Source organism: Zingiber officinale, chromosome 4A, assembly GCF_018446385.1.
Source record: "Zingiber officinale cultivar Zhangliang chromosome 4A, Zo_v1.1, whole genome shotgun sequence".
Lineage (NCBI taxonomy): Eukaryota > Viridiplantae > Streptophyta > Magnoliopsida > Zingiberales > Zingiberaceae > Zingiber > Zingiber officinale.
Genome location: NC_055992.1, coordinates 91269052 through 91294091, shown reverse-complemented (window position 1 = coordinate 91294091; position 25040 = coordinate 91269052). Strand labels below are relative to the sequence as shown.

Below are 25040 nucleotides of genomic sequence, written 5' to 3'. Positions count from 1 at the left end.
AATCCAAAACATTAAATATATACCTAACAAAAATCTAAACTTATTTTTTTATTAAACTTTACATAAAAGAATTCTGAATTAATGGCTTAATCCGGGAAACATTAAATATAGAAATTAACTCCAAAATTATCAGAGAAAAAGGAAACAAATCAAGAATCAAATAATTAAAATCACAAACAAAAACTAAGAATAGAAACTATTTCATCTCTTTATTATTATTATTATTATTATTATTTCAAAAGGAAATTGAAATATTAAAATGCATTTCTTTCTACTTTTGTTTCGTCCCTTGGTTATTGTGGCTAGAATTGTTTACTCAGCGCAGAAAATCCAAAAAATGACAGCTTTTTACCATTTGTTTAATCCACAAGTTCCATGGAGATTCGCCCAAGTATGAAGACCTTATGGCTCTCAGATTTGTGCTCTGCTCTATATAACAAATGCTCGAGGAGCATCTTCTGTGTTGTGTGGCCTGGTCCAAGAAGCATCAGCAGCCATGGCGAGTGAGGAGGACTGCAGTGGTACCGCAGAGAACGGGTTCATGTTGCCGGAGGTCAAGTTCACCAAGCTCTTCATCAATGGCAGCTTTGTGGACGCTGTCTCAGGTGAGCAAAAACCAGTCGCAGACATTTCCGTGGTTCTTCAAATCGATAGCTTTCTTTTCTTTTCGTCTTCTTGTTTTTGTTTTTGATTGCAAACATGCTGAATAATCAATTGTTGATTGTAAACATTTTATCTTTAAACACAAGAGATGTGTTGTTCAATTATCTTTTTGCTCCTAGTTCATCTTTGGAGACTGTTCTACTCTCAAGGCAAACTTGCAAGCAGATGGAAGAGGAAAGCCTAATTCCTTTGTTCCAATTATTTTGGTAAAAGATTTAAAGAAACTTTTGTTGGTGGGAAATCTGATGGATAGTGCTTCGATCAGGAAATTTGTTATTGATCTTGATTGATTGTTATAACATTGTGGGAACTGCAGTCATCAAGTGATTCCTTAAATCTTTCAATAAATTAGATAATGAATTCAAAACATATACACTTACTTTGCTTAAGAAATTATTTGCTTGCATCAGACTAAGTAAATATTCTTTCAGGATACCACAGATTCCTTAGTAATGTTGTTTCCAAAATGTACGCTTGAAAATAATCCTAAATACTTTGGATTTATTCAAGCTCGATAGTTGAATGTTTGTATATTATTATTGCTATAGTACAATAGTATACAACCAACACTTTGAAAAGCAACCAATTTTGAGAGAGGAAAGATTTTTGTTATAAAGGATGATGGATTGTGTGTGTATAGTGATATTTTATAGTGTTTGAAACATTATCTACAAAAGTACATATCTTTTAGATGATAACCTTTTATTTAAACATCAAGACACCAATACATAAGAAATACAAGTTCCTTATTCCTCCCTTCTTTTCCATTTTATGGAAATTACAGCAACTTTAGCAAAAGACAACAAATTAATCTCGCATGAGCAAATCATATATGTCTGTTCTTTTACTTTTTATCTTTTACACATCGAAATGGTTCACAGAGTGGTTGCCTTGTTTTTCTTACAGGGAAAACTTTTGAAACAATAGATCCTCGCACAGGAGATGTGATTGCAGAGATTGCTTCCGGTGACAAGGAGGATGTAGACTTGGCAGTTGCAGCAGCCAGAGATGCCTTCGACGACGGAAAGTGGCCTCGCTTGCCGGGCTATGTATGTCTCGCCTCTCCCTTGTCACTTGCATCCATTGATGGACTTGTAAAACCAATCTACCTTGTTTTCCTTTTTCATTTTTCATCAGCAAAGGGGGAGGATCATGATGAAATTTGCAGACCTGATTGAGCAACATGTAGAGGAATTGGCTGTACTGGAGTGCATTGATTCAGGAAAGCCTCTTTTGGTTAGCAAGTTGGTTGATTTTCCATCAGTTATAAGTATGTTCCGGTACTACGCCGGTGCAGCAGATAAGATCCATGGCGAGACGCTAAAGTTAGCGCAAGAACTTCAAGGATACACATTGAAGGAGCCTATCGGAGTAGTTGGCCTTATAATTCCATGGAACTACCCGATGCTCATGTTTGCTTTAAAGGTTGCCCCAGCCCTGGCAGCAGGTTGCACAATGATAGTTAAGCCAGCTGAACAGACCCCACTCACAGCTCTCTACTGTGCTCACTTGGCTAAACAGGTTTTTGTGTTTAGATATTTCGGTATCGATATCTGAATGTCGATATGCGAGAAGTTCTCTGACGACATTGCATTCTGATATGGCAGGCAGGGATTCCTGATGGAGTTCTCAATGTTGTGACTGGTTTTGGCCGTACAGTTGGTGCAGCAATCAGTTCCCATATGGATGTGGACAAAGTATTGTTTTTCTGATCAATGAAAGTTCTTTAAAATTTCCTGATCTGCACTACTGATTCAGTTCCCTCTTTGATCGCAGGTCAGTTTTACTGGATCTACTGAAACAGGACGTGTTGTGATGGAAGCAGCGGCAAGAAGCAATTTGAAATCGGTGTCTCTAGAATTGGGCGGCAAGTCACCACTTCTGATCTTCGACGATGCAGATATAGACATGGCGGTCGAACTAGCTCGTCAAGCAGTATTCTTCAACCAGGCAAGGATGGTCCCTCCAACCCAATCCTTAGTTCTTAGTCCTTACTGCCACTGATATGGATGTTGGTTGCAAAATCACAGGGTGAAATTTGCGTGGCCGGATCGCGAGTCTTTGTTCAAGAAGGCATCTATGATGAATTTGTGAAAAAGATAGCATTGAGTTCGAAAGAGTGGATTGTCGGAGACCCTTTCGATCCTCGAGTCAATCAAGGACCTCAGGTAACCATCCTCGAAGCATTTTACTTCCACATGTTGTTGGTTGTTGTTCATGAATGCCTTCCTTCTATATCAAGGTCGACAAGAGGCAATTCGATAAAATTCTCAGCTACATTGATCATGGAAAGAGAGAAGGAGCAACCTTATTGACAGGAGGAAAGCCTTGCGGCGAGAAAGGATACTACATTGAACCTACAATCTTCACAGATGTTAAGGTAAACATGTACTGTTTTTACACAATATCAGATTCTTTGAGGTTGTTAATTCTCTCATGCCAGTTCTTTTCCTTTTCATAGGACGATATGCTGATAGCGAAAGATGAAATCTTTGGACCTGTAATGTCCCTCATGAAGTTTAGGTACTTCATACTGATTCCCCCTAACTCTTCATGATTGATTCATAAACATCTTGTTCGATTATCTCTTTTGTTAGTACGGTCGAGGAGGCAATTCAGAGAGCCAACTATACGAAGTATGGGCTTGCGGCCGGGATTGTGACAAAGGACTTAAACATTGCAAACCGGGTTTCAAGATCGATTAGAGCAGGCATCATCTGGGTCAATTGCTACTTTGCGTTTGATAATGATTGCCCTTTTGGTGGATATAAGATGAGTGGGTTTGGAAGGGACAGTGGACTGCATGCTTTGGAGAAGTATCTCAAAGTCAAGTCTGTAGTTACTCCAATCTATGGTTCTCCATGGCTGTAGTAGTTCTAAGCTGCTGGAAACTATTGAATGACTGTAGTAGTTCTAAGCTGCTGGAAACTATTGAATAAATACTGAACTATTTTTTATCTTGTTTGGCTTATGGCTTGCTAGATTCGAAATATTAAGAGGGGTGTATTCAGTTAATTTTAAAATTTTAAAATCTAGTGGTATTCAAATTAAATTTTTATAAAATTTTAAAAAGTCATGTGGTATTTAAATTTGACCTTTTAAAACTCTATGAAAATCTTTTAGTATCTAAAATTTACGTAGATTTTTATGGATTCTCTTAGAATTTCTTGGATATAAATTTTAATTAATAAGAATTTTCCAAAACACTTCTACAACTTTAAAAATAAAATAAAAAGTCTTTTCTTCACCTTCTAGATTTTAATAGACTTCAAATCGTCTTAATTTTTTATGAATAAGTCCTTTCACTTTTCTCTCCTCGATTTTGATTATTTCTTTGATAAAGATCGTATCCTTATTCAACCTCTCGGCGGCATGCATCAATTTCTCAGCATGCATTTCATGTGAAGCTGAGAGTCCCCTGAAGCATTTTGTCGAGTGCTCTCGTCATGGTTCGTCGGAACGGAAGTGGAACGGCTGGAACACCTCACATCGTTCCAAAGTTCCGGTAAATAGCATGACTTTCTTTGAAACGTCGTTCTCCGATGTTATAACGACAAAAGAATAGATTTAAACGATCGTTGCTTGTAGCCTTTTCTCTGGCGACGTCTCACGGCGGCAAGTTGTCGGTGGAGATTTTTCTCCGGTTGTTTGTGATGAAAAAATAAAGAGTGTCATCCGGTGAAGCCTGCGATGCGCTAGAAAGGCGGAAAACAAACAGAAAAATTATTTGAGGAGACCAGTGATGCTCCGTCAGCTACTCGCGAGCAAGTCGAAGTCGATTTGGATGGCAGCGCTATGCGTACAAAGAAGAGAAACTTGAGACATTAGATTTTAATATAAAATATATATTAATAAATCAAATTAATTCTCAATTTAATTAATAGATAATTTAATAAAGTCTAATGAAATTAGACTCTAAAAATATTCTATAAAATTTATTTAAATTTTAAAAATTTCTAAATAAATTTTATATATTTATATTTATTTATTTTAATAATATTATTACTAATCAAATAAATAATATTATCATTAATTTTATTACTAATCGATCTTATTAATTCAACACTTTATTAAAAATTTGACCATGATAATTTGGATTAAATTTGTAAATAAAAATATTTAAAATTATTATAATAGTGTTGGATTTAAAATTATATTATTATTATTTTTTTAAATTATAAAGTGAAATGTTATCCTCTCTTTATTTTTAGGCAAAATAAAATAAAAATATAAAAAGTTGAAAAAAATTTTATGGACAAGTATACTATCTATTATTTATTAAAAAAATAATTTAATTAGGTATTTTATGTTTTATTCAAAGATAAATATTGCACCTGATGAAGTGATAAAGGAGGCCCACTAAGTGTGGGTTAAAGGAGGAAGATAATAATCTACGTGGAGGTCAAAGTCAAGGATGTCAATGGTCAAAGTCAAGGATGTCAATGTTAGAGGACCAACAACCCCACCAAAGGGTGGTCGAACGGAGCCCCCTACGTTAGGGGCCGACCGACATATGTTGCTCGACCGGAAAAGAGGTGGGTTAAGCGAAGCACCCGTGCAACCAAGATCACCGAAGTTCGTCACGGAGCAAAATGAGCTTGAAGATGACCAAACGTTATTCCGGTCGTGTAAGAATGTACCATCGAAACTTGTCGCCGTATAGAAAAGCGGTTGAGTCCTTCCGAGTGGAGGAGTACTTGATTGATTAGAGGAGTACTTAGCCGAGCGGCTATCCCACTCGACCAATCAACAAGAACGTTGACGTATCTTTGGATATACTTTTGGGAGATGATGCTACCAACATGAGGCATGGTCAACAGGCGAATTATACGACAGACAAATTGGAGGGCATGCCCACGACCAATTGGAGAACGTGTCCATGACCATGTGTTTAGGACCAATTAGGGAACATGCCCACAACCAATTGGAGAACGTGCCCACGCTTCGAAAAATTCACACGTCACCCGCTAGGGCATTATATAAAGGACACCAACACAGGTACGCATTATTTACTATTTTACGCTTGTGCTACTATTGCTCCACCTTCTTCTTCATGTCGGTGATTAACTTGAGCATCGGAGGGTCAACGTCGGGAACCCCTTCCCTGGCTCGGCACTAACGTTTCTTGTGCTTGCAGATCGAAGCGTAATCTACATCCAGTCAATGTAGTAGCCTCATTCCCAGCTTTCCGTCTCCATGATTTTCGAACATGATCATATTGGTGTCGTCTGTGGGAATGTAGCCTGAATCTGAAATGCGAAGATGGCGGACGTTGGACGACTTACCATGGTTACTTTAACAAAGGAGGAGCTAGATGCACTAATACAAGCCCGAGTGGCAAAAATAGTGGAGCAACAACAGCAACAGGCGTTGGCCGATCGCCAGTTACAGGAGCCTGCGACCTCAGCAGCGGGTCATCTAGCCGGATATGGAGATCGAGCAGATCATGTATCCATTCAGGGACAGAGTAAGAAGTCGACCGTCACATACAGAGACACACCCCATGCACCGATCCCCTCCCATTGAGCACTGTTCCACACTCCAGCAGAGGAGCAAGGCCAAGCAGATAAGGAACTAGGATCCTCCTCGGATGATGCGTCCGTTCGAGACGTATGTAAAGGGAAAGCACCAAGGAATGATGATTTGCCCAAGCAGATCAATCAACAGTTTCTCAGGGAATCTTGGACGACCCTCTTCCAAAGCACTAAACCTCGTTAACGATTGTTGAATACAACAGAACAATCGATCCGGACGACCACCTAGCCCAGTTTGATAATGCGGCCACACTTCATCAGTACACCAATAGGGAGAAGTGTCGGGTCTTCCTCACTACACTTTCTGGGTCAACGCAGTGTTGGTTTAGATGAATGTCGATCGGCTTGATTCATAGCTTCAAAGACTTTCGAGCGGCATTCTTACACCACTTCGCCAGCAGCCGCCACTACCAGAAGACGAGCGTCAACCTATTTTCCATGAAACAAGGGTCCAAGGAGACGCTGAGGGCCTACATCAAGCGCTTCAACCAAGTGACCATGGATATTTCATCAGCCTCCTTGGAAATATTGGTGAACGTCTTCTCCCAGGGGCTCACCGAAGGAGAGTTCTTCTGCTCACTCATCCGGAGGTGGTCGAAGGACTTCGACCACCTACTCAGGAGGGCCACAGAGTACATAAATATGGAAGAGACCCAAGCTGCAAGAAGAAAAGAGTGACGGTCGAGCTCATAGGAGCGCCTGAATGGTGACCACCTAGCAACCATCAACCACATAAGGGGCCCTGAGCAGGAGGTGCACAACAACACTAGGAGTCCAGAACACAAGCCGTACAACATGTGGCAGCCAGTCGCCCAATGGCGGCGAAGGGAAAGGTATGGATGTCAATGTTTTGCTCGTTCCATCAGTCGATAACGCATAACACACATAATTGATAGTCGACCGGCTCCTCGAGGATATCGCCGTCAGTCACCATCACCCGATCGACATAAGAGTCATCGATCAGCGGGGCAGTGAGATGAAGATCGAGTGGCATCTAAGCAGCATCATCATCAGTCTCAAAGGAGAAACAACACAAGTCCCGCCCGAGCTTTTGCTAAGCGGACTAGAACCTCGGCTTGGGAGGAGGAGAACCGAAACACCACCGCTCGGGGAGAGATTGGAATGATCGTAGGTGGGTCGACCGGAGGTGACTCAAATCGAGCAAGGAAGTCGCATGCCCTGCGCCTAGAGATACATGTTGTTGGATACAGCAAGGAAAAGGTCGAGGGCCTGAGATTAGTTTCGACCCCCGAGACCTAGAGGGAGTGGAGATCCCTCATGACGATGCCCTAATCATCCGAGTGGTAATAACTAATTATAATATTCACCGGACCTTTGTTGATAAAAGAAGTTCGGTGAATATTATATTCAAGAGGGCATTCGACCAGCTGCAAATTGACCGGAGCGAGTTGCAGCCAATGATGACCCCACTCTACAGGTTCATAGGAAATGAAGTATTGTCGATCGGCGAGATTCGTCTGGCCATATCGCTCGGAGAGGAGTCGCTCAAGAGGATAAGGACCACAAACTTCATTGTGATAGACGGGTCGTCTGCCTACAATGTTATATTGGGCCGACCGACCCTTAATGAGTTTCCAGCGGTGGTGCCCACATTCTACCAGAAGATCAAGTTTCATGTGGACAACAAGGTGGGCGAAGTAAAAGGTGATTAGCTAGCCGCTCGGCGATGTTATTTCGAGATTTCAAGTCTGAAGCAAGAGCCACACAGAAGGCCCCTCGCTTGGAAGTGAATGCCATTAGGGAAGAACCTCCCGTGTTAGTCTACAAGGAAAAGGAGGAAGTCTAGATTCATCCTAGCCAATCAGAGGCTACCACCTTCATCGCTGCCGACTTGACAGAGGAAAAGAAGGCAGAGTTGGTCAGCTGCCTTAGGCAAAATCATGACATGCTCGCCTGATCAACCCACGAGCTCCCAGGCATCTCGCCAAGTGTAGCTTAGCATGAGCTTCACGTCCGACTCGACGCTCGCCCTATGAAACAAAAGAAGAGGAACTTCAGTGAAGAGCAGAACCAGATCATCCGGGCGGAGATAGAAAAATTGCTTAAAGTTTGTCACATTCGCGAGGTTCAGTTTCCCAGCTCGCTCGCCAACATCGTGCTGGTCTCCAAGCCGAGCAACAAATGGCTAGTCTGCATCGACTTTCGTGATCTAAATAAGGCTTGCCCAAAGGATTTTTATCCACTACCCAGGATAGACCAGATGGTGGACTCTACGGCGGGTTGCACGCTAATCTGTATGCTCGACACATATTAATGTTACTACTAAGTGCACTACTAAGTGCCGCTCACTTGAGAGAATCAAGAAAAGGTTAGCTTTATCACTGCCCACAGAACTTATTGTTATAATGTCATGTCGTTTGGACTGAAGAATGTCGATGCCACCTACCAGAGACTGATGAACAAGGTGTTCTAAAGCCAGATCGGCCACAACATGGAGGTATATAGTGATGACATATTAATAAAATCTCTCTGAGCTACTGACCTTTACGCAAACATCGAAAAAACTTGTGATACTTTGAGGGTGTATGAAATAAAGTTGAACTTGAACAAGTGCTTGTTCAGAGCAAGGAGTGGCCGCTTCCTCGGATACATCGTCACTGAATGAGGGATCGAGGTGAATCCGAGCAAGGTGAATGAATTACAGGACAATCCCCCACCCCATAACTTGAAGGAGGCCCAACGGCTAATCGGACGGATCACCGCGCTATCAAGGTTCATCTCCAAGTTACCCGACCGGAGTCACCTATTCTTCAAGATACTGCGCCGAGTGACTAAGTTCTAGTAGGACGCAGAATGTGACAAGGCGCTAGAAGAGCTCAAAGAGTACCTTATCTCCTTACCTGTATTAGCCAAGCCCATTGTCGGCGAGCCGTTAATGATTTACTTATCATCAATTGAGTATGTGGTTGGCTCGACGTTGGTCCGCCTGAATGGCTCTGAGCAATAACTTGTATATTTTTTAAGTCATATTTTAAAAGATGCAGAGTCCCGCTACACTTATCTCGAAAAATTGGCCTATGTGCTAATATTCGCCGCTCGGAGACTCCGTACGTACTTCCTATCACATCCGATCATCGTGATGACCAACAATGCCTTGGGAAGAGTCCTTCTCAACCCAGAGGCATCCGGACAGCTGATCAAATGGACAACCGAGATGAGTGAATTCAACATACAATATCAACCCAGGACGGCAATCAAGGCCCAAACCTTAGCAGATTTTGTCATTGAGGTCTAGAACATTGAGCCAGACGCGACTTGAAAAATATACATAGATGGATCATCCACTCGGCTAAGTAGAGGGATTGACATTCTCTTGATTTTGCTCGAGAGAATATGATGCAACTGTCCGTGCAGCTAGACTATCGGGCTACAAACAATGAAGCCGAGTACAAGGCCTTAATAGCTGGTTTATAGGTGGCTCGACACGTCGAAGCTGCAAAAGCCATCATCCACTCAGATTCTCAGCTAGCCGCTCAGCAGCTATTGGGGATGTTCGAAATAAGCAGCTCCCGATTCAAACTATATATAGAAACTTTCGAGAAGTTGAAGGCAAACTTCCAAAAAGTTGTTATATAGAAGATCACCCGCTTAGACAACCAGACCGCGGATGAGTTGGCTAAGTTAGTCAGCTCATTGTCACCGATCGCGATAGAGCAGCCGATCAAGCAAGTTTCACTCGTGCCGCACATCGACAGGATGGATAAAATAAACTTCTCGAACGACTGGAGAAGCCCGTTGATAGAGTTCCTCCGATCATGTAGCATTCCAACCGGTCAGGAAGAAGCTCGCCTATTGAAAAAGAGGGTTGAACGATTCACTCTGATCGGAGACCAGTTGTATAAAAGAGTTTTCTCAAGACCATTGCTCAAGTGTGTCGGATCGGAGGGCGTCGAGTACATCCTTCAAGAAGTACATCATGGCTCATGCGGACGTCACCCGGGCGGCAGATCGCTGGCCCAAAAAATCTTGTTGGTGGTATATTTTTGACCCACACTTCAAGAAGATGCCGCTCAGATAGTGGTCACCTGCTTGTCGTGTCAAAAATATCACAACATCCAACACCGACCAACCGAGGAGATGAAGACATCTAATGTGTCTTATCCATTCAACCAATGAGACATGGATATCGTTGGACCATTTCCAATGGCGACTGGTCAACAAATATTCCTACTCATCGTAGTAGACTACTTTTCAAAGTGGGTGGAGGCCGAGCCGATAATCAAGATAACCGAACACATAGTCATCAAATTCATATGGTAAAATATCCTATGTCAGTTCAACATCCCTCACAGGCTTGTCTCAGATAACAGGAGGCAATTCGTCAGACGGAGACTCAAGGAGTGGTGCGAGGGTTATGACATTGCGCAGGCTTTCACCTCAGTGGCCTACACTCAGAGTAACGGCAAGGCGGAAATCACCAACCAGGAGATCCTTAGAGGATTACGGGCTCAGCTCGACCACACTGGAGGAAGCTGGTGTTGGGGGTCTTGTATAGCTAGCTAGAAGGGGGGTTGAATAGTTGGTGCCCCCAAATCGTAGCTTCCTACACTTGTTAGTTTGCGCAGCGGAATAATACAAAAAAAACAAGCTAAAGACTAAGAAAGAATAAGCAAACCAATACATGTCGATGTAATGTGGTTCGGAGATTAGGGCTCCTACTCTACGGCTATCCTTGAGGTAGACGATCCTTATCCGTCGGTGATTAGTCCCCGAAAACTCCGGCTAGCACAATCCTCCTTATCGGTGGAGAAACCTCGCCATAACTTGATCAAGATCACACGGATTGCTAGGGCACTAGTTGACTACTAATTAGGATTAACCACCACTAATTTCATTAACGTTAACTAAGCTCCAAAGCCTTGGTTATATAGACCATGGGTAGGAAAACCTCGCCTACCAGTCGACTGCCCTTTGCGGATATTTGACTGTTACAATCCAACGGCTCGATACCAGTTGACTGGTGAAAGTACCAATCGACTAATCTATACTGGCCGAGTGAACAGAAGCATTATGTTCGCTCCCAGTCGACTGCCTAGTCAACTGAACCATTCGACTGATGAAATCACCAGTCGACTAGTACCCGAGTATAATCTCTCTGCACTCGGATCCTCACCCTTACAACTCACTTGACTCTTCGTTGTAGCCTTGACCTCTTGCCTTCAAGCCTACTTCCTTTGACTCTCGTCCCTCGGATGCATTCAAGTCAGCAGCTCATCCCCAACGTCATCCTTCGCGTATGCCTCAAAGTTGCTTCCCTCGGCCCTTGTCATTGCTGCCTTGTGTATGGTCCCTCGGATGCTCCATCTTTCACCGAACCCGAAGTCATCAAGCTGAGTCATATGTGTATCTTGAAAACCTGCACACTCACATACACATATCAAGTACAAGGGTGAACCTAACTTAAACCCTTTGTCCAAATACCAAAACACATGGTCGCGCGGACCATTGGAATTGCTCCAACAATCTCTCCCTTTTTGATGTTTGACAATAGGTTTAAGTTAGGGAAAACATAATAGCAAATAAACATGCTAAAAACAATGAACTTACGTTGCCAAGGATACACACTTGGACTTACACCGCCGAATGGACTTACGTTGTCAAGCCTACACACTTGGACTTACACCGCCGAATTGACTTACGTTGCCAAGGCTATACACTTGGGCTTACACCGCTGAATGGACTTATGTTGCCAAGTCTACACACTTGGACTTACATCGCCGAATCAAAAATGAAAACATGCATTGGAACCTATAACAAGGCTCCCCATACACCTATGCTCCCCATTGAGTTAGGAATTTTACCACAGGGCTATTTAAGAACCTATCACAAGGCTCCCCCTACACCTATGCTCCTCCTTAAGCTAGGAATTTCATGCAAAGACATTTAAGGGTTTTCCAACTAAATCTTACTTCTCCCCCTTTGCCTAACATCAAAAAACTCCAACAATATCTCAATTGTTGAAACTTATCATCCAGACTGGCCCTAAACTCGTGTATTTATCCCACTAGGATCTCATACACCTATACAAGCTGACCCGGTCAATATTCAGTGCTGAAAATAATTTCAGACTGGTATCAGTCAACTACTAAAATCATCAGTCGACTGCCCCTATTGATTTCAACAAATAAAATCATTCTGTGGTCGAAAAACACTGTTATTAGTTAACTGGTAACTGCACCAGTCGAATGGTACTCTTTTTCAGTCCATTTCAGTATTTTTGACCTAATTTTAGAAATGCACCAGAAATTCCACAGACATCCAAAAAATTCTCAAATTTTGTAGAGAGATCTGTTTTACCCATGTCTACTTGGAAAAAATACATTCAAAAATGTATCTATCACCAATCCCAAGATTCACACAAAGCTCAAAACTAGCTAAATGGTTCAATTGAACCTTGATCTAAAGTGCTAATTTTGGCTTCCTCTTAATATATTTGCTCATACTAAACCACAATGCATCCCTAGCATTATTTATATGACATCTATACATCCAAAATCAATTATCATGCAATATGACTCCATTGTCATATTTCTTTGCATGAAACACAACCCAATTGTGTCAATTCTCTAAGGTTGAGACTCAAATCCATCTCCAAACCTTTTGGCACATTTCATGACCCAATCTAGACTCCCAAGTAAAACCCACTTGAGATTCATTTATCATGGGTCCCAAATTGACTCTTTGAACTCCCCCTAGAGCTCTTAACCTTGGTTATCTCCCTAGGTGACTTATCCATAATTGCTAGGCCACATCGATGCCCCTCCAGTGACACTTGGCCTACAAACCTAACCTTCTTAACCTTAGACAGCTTGTCCTTGGTTAGCTTCTCTTTACCTTTAAATGGCTTTCCCTTGCCATTTATTGGCTTCTCCTTACTATAGTCATATGTAACTCTAGCATAAGACTTTCCCTAAGTCTTGGAGACATTAGATCGATATCCCAAACCTGATTTATCATTGTTGGATCTTTGACTACCCAACACCATATCTAATCCTCTAAATCCAACATTGAATCTCTCTAGGATTTTCTCCAATTGATCAAGCTTTTCCTTTAAAAGTTGATTCTCCCTTTCTAGGTTCTTAAACCTAGAGTCAACATGTCCATCATGAACATTCCTAGACCTAACTATTTTTCTAGGCATATATCTTTCATTCTTGGGATTGATGCCTAAGTTCTCCATTACCTTCTTCTCCTTAAGTAATGAGAATTTAACGTGTCTAGGTCTATCATGAATTGATCTCCTAGGGTTATGATTTACATTGACCCTATTCCTATCATGATATTTAAAATCAAAATTTTGCATGGTTAAATAATGACAATTATTCCTAGCATGCATGGGAGTATAAGAATTTAAATTTGAATTACACTTTAAATTAGGATATACCTCCCTTACCTTTGAAGCTCCCCCTTGACTTGAGCTCTTCTTCTTCTTCTTCTCCCATTTCTTCAAATGCTCCAACTTCTTGAGCTCTTCCTTCTTGGGTCATTTGGTGTGGTAGTGCCCCTTCTCCCCATACGTGAAACACACAATGCGCATTTTCCTTCTTTTGGCTACTTCATTCCTACAACCCTTGTTAGTATTTAAATTAACTTGAATGAGTTTAGGAGTTACATTCTTCTTACCCATTGGACACCTACTCTTGTAGTGTCCCTTTTCATTGTACCCAAAGCACATAATGTGGTCTTTTGACTTCACTTCGGTGAAGGTGCTTGCTAAGTTGACTTCCAAGACCTCTTCCTCTTTTTCACTTGTCTTGGATTCTTTTTCAATCCTTAACAATGTTGATGATACTTCCTCATCTTTCTTTTCCTCCTCGGATATTGAACATTGCTCCAATTCCAGTTGCTCCTCCTCTACTTGAGCTTCTTCATCTGTTTCTTCGGATTTTGCTTCTTCTTGTGCAGGCATGAGTTATTTTCTTAGAACCTTCTTCACTTTGCTCCACAATTTGTGAGTGTTCTTGTATTCACCTACACAACTCATCACATTAGAAGGCAACATATCTATTAAGATTAATATTACCTTATCATTTGCCTTCGATCGCGAGGTTTGCTCCTCCGTCTAATAACGTGGTCTGAGTCTTTTCCCTTTCTTGTCTCTTGGGACTTCGAATGAATACTTGACCATCATCATGGTGTCCTAATCCGTATTGAAGAAAACCTCCATCTTCATCATCCAATACGTGATGTCCCATAAGCCTCCTCCTTCAAACTTTGGAGGTGCATCAAGTCGGCCATCTTCTTGCTTCCTCGGTGATTAGTCCGAAGAAGAGCGTCCTCGCTCTAATACCATTTGTTGGGGATCTTGTATGGTCTATGATAACCATGATTTTCATTGCATTATTTTGATTCATATATGCATGGTTTGATGTTGATTTCATAGTTTAAATCATGGCTACATCACATTTTGTATATTGTGTGTATTTTTGGGCATAATTGTAAATTATCTTATTTTTGGTGTTATTTGGTGCTAATATTTAATTCTTATTTTGTAGGCATCAAAGGATCTTGGATTTGGATCTATTTGGACTGAAATTGGGTTCGAATTGGAGTTCAAACAAGAAGATCAAGCTTTGGGTCGTTTGGGCCGTTCATCAAGAATAGGACAGATCTGGACCATCCGTTGAAGATCTGGCCGATCCAACTTAATGGGGAGTAGATCCGAGCCATTTATGAAGATCTAAGTTTTGATCCAGATCTGAGTTCATCCAGCCATTGACCCAGCCGGATTAATCTGGACCGCTCATTGAAGACTGGTCGGATCTGGACCATCCAGTGATGATCTGATCGATCCGACCTACAGGAGAGTAGATCCAGACCCTAGATTAACATCAGTACCTTCAGATCATATTTTGGGCAAACTTTCACCGTTGATCAAGCACCGAGAATCCTCAGCCGTCCGATCAGAACTGAAGTGATTTAAAACCTGCGTGAGAAGCTACAGTGTTCGGGCTCGGCTTCGCGATTTTGGCACTGTTCCTCTTCTTCTTCGCGCGACGGTCGCAGCTCCCGTTCCACTATTCCAGATCTGAGAGTGAGTTTTCTTCATCGGCGGCGATTCCCTGAGCTCCGGCGATCATTGTCCGAGGGCACAGCAGTGGCAGGGGCGTTCTCCAGTCCACGCAGCGGATGTTCTGTCCATTTTCGCAATCCGGATGCAGGGGCGTTCTCCGATCCGCGATTTACATCATCACCGGAGCTAGAAGGGCGTTCTCTGAGGCTCCGACGACTCTTCCGTTTCCTCATTCCATCAGCAACTCCAGAATCGATCTGATCAATCGATTGGTGTCGCAATTCCCAGAACTCAGCGTTGTTTCCTTATGCATTGTAAACTCCAGCCGGTGTGAGCTAGAAGGGCGTTCTCTGAGGCGATGAACATCCGGTTGGATTAGTCGAAAGCTTAGGATTCAAAACCGATTACCAGAAGGGCGTTCTCTGCGGTGGTTCTGTAGTGACATCAGGGTGAAGAAGCTTGTGGCAAGGTCTTGGGTTTGTGGAATGTTTAGGTTTTTGTTTCCTTTTGTTTTTGTCTTTGAATTGTTTCTGAAAATGCTCAGATCAACAGATCTGATTCAATTCTTATTATTTCGTTTCGTTTGAATTTACCTTTTTGCAATTTCATTTCTGATCCTCTACTTTTAATCCTGTCCATATTGAACTTCAGCAATCCAAATTAAATTCAGCTTTGTAGTGTAGTGACAATCTATTTTTGAGTTTTGTTAAATCGGAATAAGATCTGCAATATTAAACATTACATTCATAAGTTTAGTTTGCATTAGTTTATTACAAGTAGTTACTAACTTTTAGTTTATGGATTTAGAAAACCCTTGTTCGGATTATTGGATTTGTTGTGAACATGTTCATGCTTGAATGTAAATGAATCACTTGAGCTTTAATATTGTTTACCTTTATTGAACAGTGTTGATAAGTGGGTTGTTATTGAAGCTAATTGTAGTTATGAATTGGAACAAGTTCTGGTTTCTACAAGTGAATGTGGGGATAAGAGTATTTCTTTTACTGATATTATGATTAAGGATGTGGAAATTGTTTGAACTTCATTGATTCTAGATGTTGAAATGAGTTTAATCATGTTTAGTTAAGAAGGAACCTTCTTTGGTTTTATTCTTAATTATAGAAGAATTCAATGTGCAATGTGAATTAAATGGAGATTTGTTGTTTGAGCTACCGTGATAGAATGGAAGAGCTTAGTAGAACTTGTTGATGTAATAATTTGATTGGAACCAATTCTAGGATACACACCTACTAGTTATCCTTGGAAAAATACGACTTGGGACTCCATACTACATCTCTTATTTTTAGTTTTGAAATGTTCCAATATTAATTAATTTGATGCACCACGTGACATGTAATATGGTTGACACCAGTCTACTAGAAGAGGGGTTGAATATTCAGTGCCCCCAAATCGCTAGCTTCTTACACTTGTTAGTTTGCGCAGTGGAGTAATACAAAACAAACAAACTAAAGACTAAGAAAGAATAAGCAAACTAATACACTCGATGTAACATGGTTCGGAGATTAGGGCTCCTACTTCATGGCTGTCCTTGAGGTGGATGATCCCTATCCATTGATGGATTAGTCCCCAGAAACTTCGGCTAGCACAATCCTCCTTGTCGGTGGAAAAATCTCGCCGCAACTTGATCAAGATCACACGGATTGCTAGGGCACTAGTTGACTACGAATTAGGGTTAACCACCACTAACTTCGTCAACCTTAACCAAGCTCCAAAGCTTTGGTTATATAGACCATGGGTAGGAAAACCCCGCCTACCAGTCAATTGCCAAAACCATCAGTCGACTGCCCTCTACGGATATGTGATCGTTACAATCCAACAACTTGATACTAGTTAACTGATCTACACTGACCGAATGAACAGAAGCATTTTGTTCGCTCTCAGTCGATTGCCTAGTCGACTGAACCAGTTGACTAATGAAACTACCAGTTGACTGGTACCCGAGTACAATCTCTCAGCACTCGGACCCTCACCCTTATGACTCACTTAACTCTTCGTTGCAACCTTGACCTCTTGCCTTCAAGCCTACTTTCTTTGGCTCTCATCCTCGGATGCATTTAAGCCCGCGGCTCATCTCCAATGTCATCCTTCACGTATGCCTCGAAGTCGCTTCCCTCAGTTCTTGTCCTTGTAACCTTATCCATGGTCATTCAGATGATCCATCCTTCACCGGACTTGAAGTCATCAAGCGGAGTTATATGTGTATCCTGCAAACCTGCACACTCACATACACATATCAAATACAAGGGTGAACCTAACTTAAACTCTTTGCTCAAACACCAAAACACATGGTCGCACGAACCATTATGATTGCTCCAACAGCTGGGTCGATGAGCTCCCGAGCGTCTTGTGGGCTCATTGTACCACACCAAGAGTGGTGACCAGCGTCACACCATTCCACCTGGTGTACGACAGTGAGGCGGTGGTTCCAATGGAAGTCGGAGTAGAGTCCGATCGGGTGCAGCTCTACGACGATGGAAATGTCGAGAGGAGGCTCATGGAGCTAGACCCGGTGGATGAAATGTGGTACAAGGCCGTCGTCTGGCTGAGGGTGTACAGATAATACTTGAAGTAGAACTACAATCGAAGGGTGATCCCACGGTCATTTCAGGTCAGTGGCCTGGTTTGGAAAAAAGTGAAGTCGGTCGGCAACGTCACCAAATTGGAGGCTCCATGGTGAGGACCATTTAAAGTTATTCAGAAGTTCCATTCAGGAGCCTACTACCTACAATATGAGGATGGGCGAAAGCTCGAGTGACCTTGGAGCACGAATCATCTCCAGCCATATAGGGTCGGGTGAGAGGTGTATGGTTATATCTAAATGTACTTGTGTAAGTGTAGGTCTTGTGGATGCAAGAAGACAATGAATAAAAATCCTAAGTGTTCTAAACTCTTGTGTCATTCAGTCAAGTTAAAAGTTGAGCGACGACTATAAACTCCAGTCTTTACCAACAATCGATGGACGACTATAAACCCTAGTCTTCACCAACAGTCGAGTGGCGACTATAAACCCCCGTCTACGCCTTCAACGGTTAAGCAACGACTATAAACCCCTGTCTATGCCTTTAACAGTTGAGCAGCGACTATAAACTCCTGTCTACTCCTTCAACAATCGAGCGAAAACTATAAACTCCTATCTTCATCAACAGTCAAGCGGTGACTATAAACTCATGTCTTCGTCAACAGTCGAACGGTGACTTTAAACCATAGTCTTCGTCAACAGCCGAGCGACGACTATAAACCCGAGTCTATGACGAATATCACCCGAGCGGTAACTCTAAAACCAAGTATCCGACAAATAAATCCGATCGACGAATATATAAGCCGAGAATGAGTTTGGCAAGGAAACATGTGGCTCCTAGAAGCAACAATTTTTCTCTAAAATAACGTCATTCGGCTGGGCTGAAATAATGTAACGACCCAAATTTCCTTAATTAGAGTCCTAAAAGTAATTTAAAAATATTTAAAAATGCTATAGAAATATTTTAGGGAATTTTAGAAATTTTTAGAGTATTTTTATGTAATTTTTGGAGGTCGTTTGATATTTTTACTAAACGAAGGAAGTTTCGACAAAAATGTCCAAGCCGAGAATTAAACCCACGACCTTTGACTCGGTCTAAACCCGGCTGACCAGGTGGGCAAACGGATTTTTCTATTTAGAAAAGGTAGCGAATTTATTTAAGATAGTTAACAGAATATTGGATTATAAAAGGGATAAGTTGATCTTGGATTTGTTTGTTTAGAAAAGGTAGCGAATTTATTTAAGATAGTTAACAGAATATTATAAAAGGGATAAGTTGATGTTGGATTTGTTTGCTTAGAAAAGGTAGCGAATTTATTTAAGATAGTTAACAGAATATTATAAAAGGGATAAGTTGATGTTGGATTTGTCTGTTTAGAAAAGGTAGCAAATTTATTTAAGATAGTTAGCAGAATATTGGATTATAAAAGGGATAAGTTGATGTTGGATTTGTCTGTTTAGAAAAGATAGCGAATTTATTTAAGGAGTTAACAGAAATATTAAGTTATAAAAAGGGATAAGTTGATGCTCTGTTTTTCCGTGACTTAAACCATTCTCTCCTTCTCTTCTGCGTACGATGGCGGAGCTCGGGCAGAAAACGAAAGGGAGTTAGGGCATCATCTCCGGCGGCCGGCCAAAGTCCTAGAAGCCCTTTTTGTTCGGTTGTGAGTCCAAGAATCAAGGTAAGTGCTTCTCACCTGCAGTAGGAGTAGTTTCGGACCTTTGTTCTTCTTGAATTCGAAGCATAAGAAGCGCTTATAGTGCATATTTTTAATTAAGCATATAGTGCATATTTTAATTAAGCTTATAATGTAGATTTTTATGTAGAGCTTATATTGCAGATTTTAATTAAGCGCTTATAGTGCAGATTTTTAATTAAGCCTATAGTGCAGATTTTAATTAAGCTTATAATGTAGATTTTATGTTTGCATAGTATACAGAAATAGTGTAGCATAGAATGCAGAATCTTGATTAGTATAGTATGCAGAATTTTGATTAGCATAGTATGCAGATTTTTGTTTATGCATTTCAAAGTTAGAATTTGTTTAAACATTTCAGTTTTTAAAGAAGCATTCTTTTATTAAAAGTATTAACTGTAGGACCGTTGGGCCGGCTAGGAGGGGGTTGTTGGATATCCTGCTAACACAAAAAGGAAAACAAACCCTCCTCGAACTCTTTAGGCTAACACTTGCATAAATAAACTAAGCAGTAAATTAAAAGCATAAAGAAAAGCGAGGCACAAAAGATTTACTTGGTTACAACCGATGTGGTTGTTAATCCAAGGAAGATTAAGCTCAATAAAACTCCTTCTGGCGGAGAAGCCTCGTACAACGTTGAAGTGCAGAAAACAGAAGCTTAGACTAAAAGAGAGTGTGCAAGCACTGGATTTACAATCAGTGAGTTCCGTTTAAGCTTCTGGACCAAGGCTATATTTATAGTCTTGGTCCCGCACTGAAGGGTTACGCATACAGGATAAATTTTATCCCCAGCGGTCGGATCGAGTCAAACTCGATCCTGTTGAAAGTCCATTCCGGCGCCGGATGGTTTCGGCGCCGGACGACTCCGGCGCCGGATAGTTCCGGCGCCGGGCCAAAAGTCAACCAGCTTGACTTTGCTCTCTTCTGGTTCACTCCTTTATGGTCCGGGTCTTTTCAGCTTGGGTGATCTCGACATCATAGGGCTCACCGAACCCATCTTCCGGTCTTCTCGGCGTGCTTCCTCGGCTTCTCGTCCCTCGGAATTACTGCGCGTGTCCTTCTCGTCCACAGCGTACTCATCCGCAGACTTGGTCCCTCAGTCGCACCCTCGCTAGCTACGTCTCTTGCTCCCGAGCAATCTTCGCCCGGCTTCGGACCTCGGACCCCGCACTTCCTTCTCGCATGTACTCTTCATGACACCTCGTCCCTCGGACGTATCAGCTCGCGTCTTCCGCTCGAGTACCTGTGCTCCTAAGCTCCTGCACACTTAGACACAAGGTTAGAAACAACGCAGGACCTAACTTAACTTGTTGATCACACCAAAACAACCTTGGGGTTCCAACAATCTCCCCCTTTTTGGTGTGATCAACCCAAGTTAAGATAGGGTCAACAATAGATATGAAATTAAACAGTTTATTGCAATAACATGCAACATGATAGAAAAAATTAAATTTCAAACATTTTAATTTTTAATTTTTTTCTACCTCCCCCTAGACTTATACTTTCCCTTCTCCCCCTTTGATCACAATAAAAATGGGGTACTAACGAAATCTAAGGGTTGACATTAAAAAAAATTTTGAAACTCTATTTCAATAATTTTCAGGGAAATATTTCTAAGTCAAGATGAATTTCTAAGTCATTCGACATCAAGATTAAGAAGTTTCTAAACAGAAAACTTTATGCAAGAAAATTTCAGAGAATTAACATAAAGAGAAATTTTCTATGCATTTATTTATTTATATATTTTATGCTTTAATCAGAAGGTTTAAATTTCCATTTTAATTTATCAGAAATTCTTAAGTCACACTTTTTCAGATTTAAAGCAAACAATATTAAACATGCAACAATTTGTATCATGTTAATTTCTATTATTTTTTGAATTTCAAGTTCACAAAAATATTTCGATAGCATAGATTCTAACTTGATAAAAATTTTCGACGCTATAAAAAATTCTTTCGATAATGTGCAAAATTCGTTTGAAAGAATATTTTGTAATTTGCAAGAATTTTTTAATAAAAATTCTAATTTGCAGGAATTTATTAATAATAGATTTCTTAATCCGAAACACTTTTTCGATGACTCATTTTCTGAATTGCAAAACTCTTTCGAGAGAGAAATTTGTAATTCGAAAAATTCTTCTGATTTGCATAATTCTTTTGTCAAAATATTTTTAAATTTGCAAATTTCTTTTGATAATATTTCTAATTTGTAAGAAAAATTTGACAATTGATTTTCTAATTCAAAAAACTTTTTCGATAATTCAATTTTTAAATCACAAAAATCTTCAGGCAATTTTTCTATTGAATTAACCGGTTGTTCAGAAGGTAGAGACCATACCTTACTTACCTCGTCGGTCGTTGATTCTCCCCCTGTTGAGTTGCTTTCTTCCAATATCTCTCCCCCTTCATTGATGCTCACTTGGGATGAGCTTTCTGTGTCCTCGGGATGGAGATCGACTATCTCGACAGTTTCCTCATTCTCGGACTGTTCTGGCGTTGAATCGGTGTTGGATTCATCCTCGACATTGGCTGGTTCTTCGTAGATCTTCAAGAACTTTTCCCACAGTTCTTTTGCATTTTGTACTCTCCGACTCTGTCGAGATCTTCTTTTCGTATTACGGTTAGAAGATGGAATTCAGCTCGCCCGTTTGCCACAAACTCGTTGCATTGCTTCTTGTTCCAGAAGCGTAGATCGAGTTCTTCTCCATTCGTTGTCTTTGGTGTTTCATAGCCAGATTTTAATATGAAAGAAATACCAACATCAGAATTAAGATATACCTCCATTTGTTTCTTCCATGAAGAAAACTCTAAATCTTTGGTGGATATTCGCTAGCTCCGCCATTTACTTGCTTTGTGGTTATATATCCGGCGTGCTTGCCTCGATACCACTTGTAGGACCGTTGGCAGGCTAGAGGGTTGTTGGATATCCTGCTAACACAAAAGGAAAACAAACCCTCCTCGAACTCTTTAGGCTAACACTTGCATAAATAAACTAAGCGATAAATTAAAAGCATAAAGAAAGGCACAAAGATTTACTTGATTACAATCGATGTGGTTGTTAATCCAAGGAAGATTAAGCTGATAAAACTCCTACGGTGGAGAAGCCTCGTACAACTGGCGTTGAAGTGAAAGCTTAGACTAAAGAGGTGTGCAAGCCTGGATTTACAATCAGTGAGTTCCGTTTAAACACGGACCAATGCTATATTTATAGTCTTGGTAAGCGCTGAAGGGTTAAAGGCCCAGGAGATAATTTTATCCCCATCGGTCGGATCAGAGTCAAAACCCGATCCTGTTGAAAAATCCATTCCGGGCGCCCGGATGCAGCGCCGAGCCGAGCCCGGGCCAAAAGTCAACCTGTTGACTTTTGGGCCGTGCTCTCTGCTCGGTTCTTCCGTTTCCGCTCCGCTTGCTTGGGTGATCTCGACATCGAATAGGGCTCACGAACCCATCTTCCGGCCTTCTCGGTGCGCCTCCTTCTCGTCCCTCGGAATTACTGCGTGTCCCTTCTCGTCTGTACTCATCAGGACTTCGTCCCTCGGTCCGACCTTCATGCCATTGCGTCTCTTGCTCCCGAGCAATCTTAGCTCAGGCTTTCGTACCTGGACCCACCGCGCACTTCCTTGTGTACTCTTCAAGACACCTCGTCCCTCGGACGCCGGGCACGTCCTTCTCGCCAGCCGAGTCCTCAGTACACAGTGCTCCTAAGCTCCTGCACACTTAGACACAAGGTTAGAAACAGCGGACTAACTTGTTGATCACACCAAAACAACCTTGGGGTTCCAACATTAACAAGTGTAAGAAAGATAAAGAAAGAAAAAGGCCAAGGCCTTAAGTAGATCCCAAAGTCAAGACTTTAGGGATTTTGGCACACAAGGTGCTTAAAGAAAATGCCGAGGCATTATATATTAGAAGTAATAAAAGATAACAAGTATTTTACTTTATTTAAGAGGCTAGTACCCGACTTCCGAGGTTGTCGTTAAACAAATCCAGGTGTCCAATTCCGAGGTCTTCGCCCTGAGCTATCTCGGCTACCTATTAGGGAGCAGCATAGCAAGTACAGTACGGGCCCAAGAAGAAAGTTGATTATTATTTTGAAGTATTAAAGTATAAGTTTTTAAACAAGTGAAATAAGATTCAGAAAGTGTTTAAAATTCAGCAAGATTATGCTAGCATGATTGTATAGATTTGTTTTACACGTTTAGCATTTCAGTATGTTTCTTTTGCTTGTAGATGAGCATGAGTAGTTTTCCTTTTGAGCATTCAGCTTTTAGATTTCAGTATATTCACATGCATATTCGAGTTTTGTGAGTTAGATAGCGCTTACTAAGCAATTTTGCTTATAGATGCATTTTCCTCTTACTGCAGATAAAGTTATAGCAAAGGAAGGCGACAAGGAGGTGCGGATGGATGTGTGATGCCTGGACTATAGAAGCCTTAGGACCTAGCATAAGAATTTATTAAGATTGTCATTTATTAAGAATGTATTATATGAGTCATTTAGTCTTCCGCTGCTAGTTAATTGTATGTTTTGAGTTCTCCGAGAGTTTTAGGAATTTCTATCAACATGTGAACAAGGATAGCTAAGTAAAGTTAGTAGTCCAGTAGCGCTCCAAAGGTGAGGAGGGTGGGGTGTTAAATAATTATCCGCCAACATATCAAGCCATTACATTGACGATCGGGAGGACATGGAACCATACTTAGAGATTTTCGAAAGTGATAAGTGGTTCGTAGTCCCACTCAAACCGAGTGGCAATGCATTCATTAACAAGTGCAAAATAGAACAAAAGGAAGAAACGTTGAACGACGAAGCATAATGAAATACTGTTAAAACCAATTAAACAAAGATTATCCGGATGGGCGATCCGACATTAACACTTGAAAAATTTTACAAAATAACTAGAGGCAGTACAAAAGGAGGCTAGCTTCCTAGCGGGCGGGGGTCACTCAAGATAATCTAGCACGTTGTCAGGCAGCGAATCATTCAACTTGTCCTGACTGATGATCTTATTGGTCAATGAGCTTGGGATATAGCCGCCGCCCTTCAGCTGGTCAAGCATCTCGTCAATGGCGAGGTTGAAGAGGAAGAGCGCCCGTTCGGTGAGCCGATCATTAAAGGGGTCCAATCGGAGGTAATCCAGCTTCAAAATCTCGAATCGGCTAGACTCTACGCCTTTATAAACTTCTAAAGCTGTTTGGGAGGCCTCCATGTCAGCCTTCATAGAAGCCAACTCGACATCCTTAGTGGTGAGATGCTCTTGCGTCACTGCTTGCTCAGTCGATCGGGTATCTGCTCGGCATTCAGAGCTGCCTCTGCCTCCTTCAGGTTCTAGGCCAGGACCCGAGCCTCTTTGTTCTTGATCTCCAAGTCCTCAATGACTCGAAGCTTCCTAGTATTGGTTGAATTGACCTTCACCTCAAAGGAGCTAGCCTGCTTATGAGCCTCGCTAGCTGCGAAGCCTGCTTGGCGCACTTGCTCCTCTCTGCCTTCAGCAACTCGAACCTCCACTGCAGATCGACCTTGAGTTGGGCCCCCTCACCAGTCAGTTGCTCTAAGCGCACCTGAGAGGCCTCCGA

At 41.5% G+C, this 25040-nt stretch overlaps 1 protein-coding gene across 1 annotated transcript; it reads left to right on the top strand.

The window, feature by feature from the left end:
* The first annotated feature begins 381 nt into the window (after nt 1-381).
* LOC121970152 (aldehyde dehydrogenase family 2 member C4-like) lies at nt 382-3623 on the top strand. The gene is made up of 9 exons (XM_042520660.1): nt 382-605; nt 1570-1712; nt 1801-2184; nt 2271-2360; nt 2440-2613; nt 2694-2831; nt 2906-3043; nt 3125-3186; nt 3261-3623. Exons 1-9 carry the CDS (start codon nt 497-499, stop codon nt 3532-3534), a joined length of 1512 nt encoding a protein of 503 aa, XP_042376594.1. The 5' UTR covers nt 382-496; the 3' UTR covers nt 3535-3623.
* Nucleotides 3624-25040: the final 21417 nt, after the last annotated feature.

Bases quoted from the DNA above. Each gene is read 5' to 3' on its own strand.
- LOC121970152 (XM_042520660.1), top strand. From the start codon at position 497: ATGGCGAGTGAGGAGGACTGCAGTGGTACCGCAGAGAACGGGTTCATG. The intron at 2,832-2,905 runs GTAACCATCCTC...TTCTATATCAAG, and splicing joins GAGTCAATCAAGGACCTCAG to GTCGACAAGAGGCAATTCGA. The intron at 3,187-3,260 runs GTACTTCATACT...CTCTTTTGTTAG, and splicing joins ATGTCCCTCATGAAGTTTAG to TACGGTCGAGGAGGCAATTC.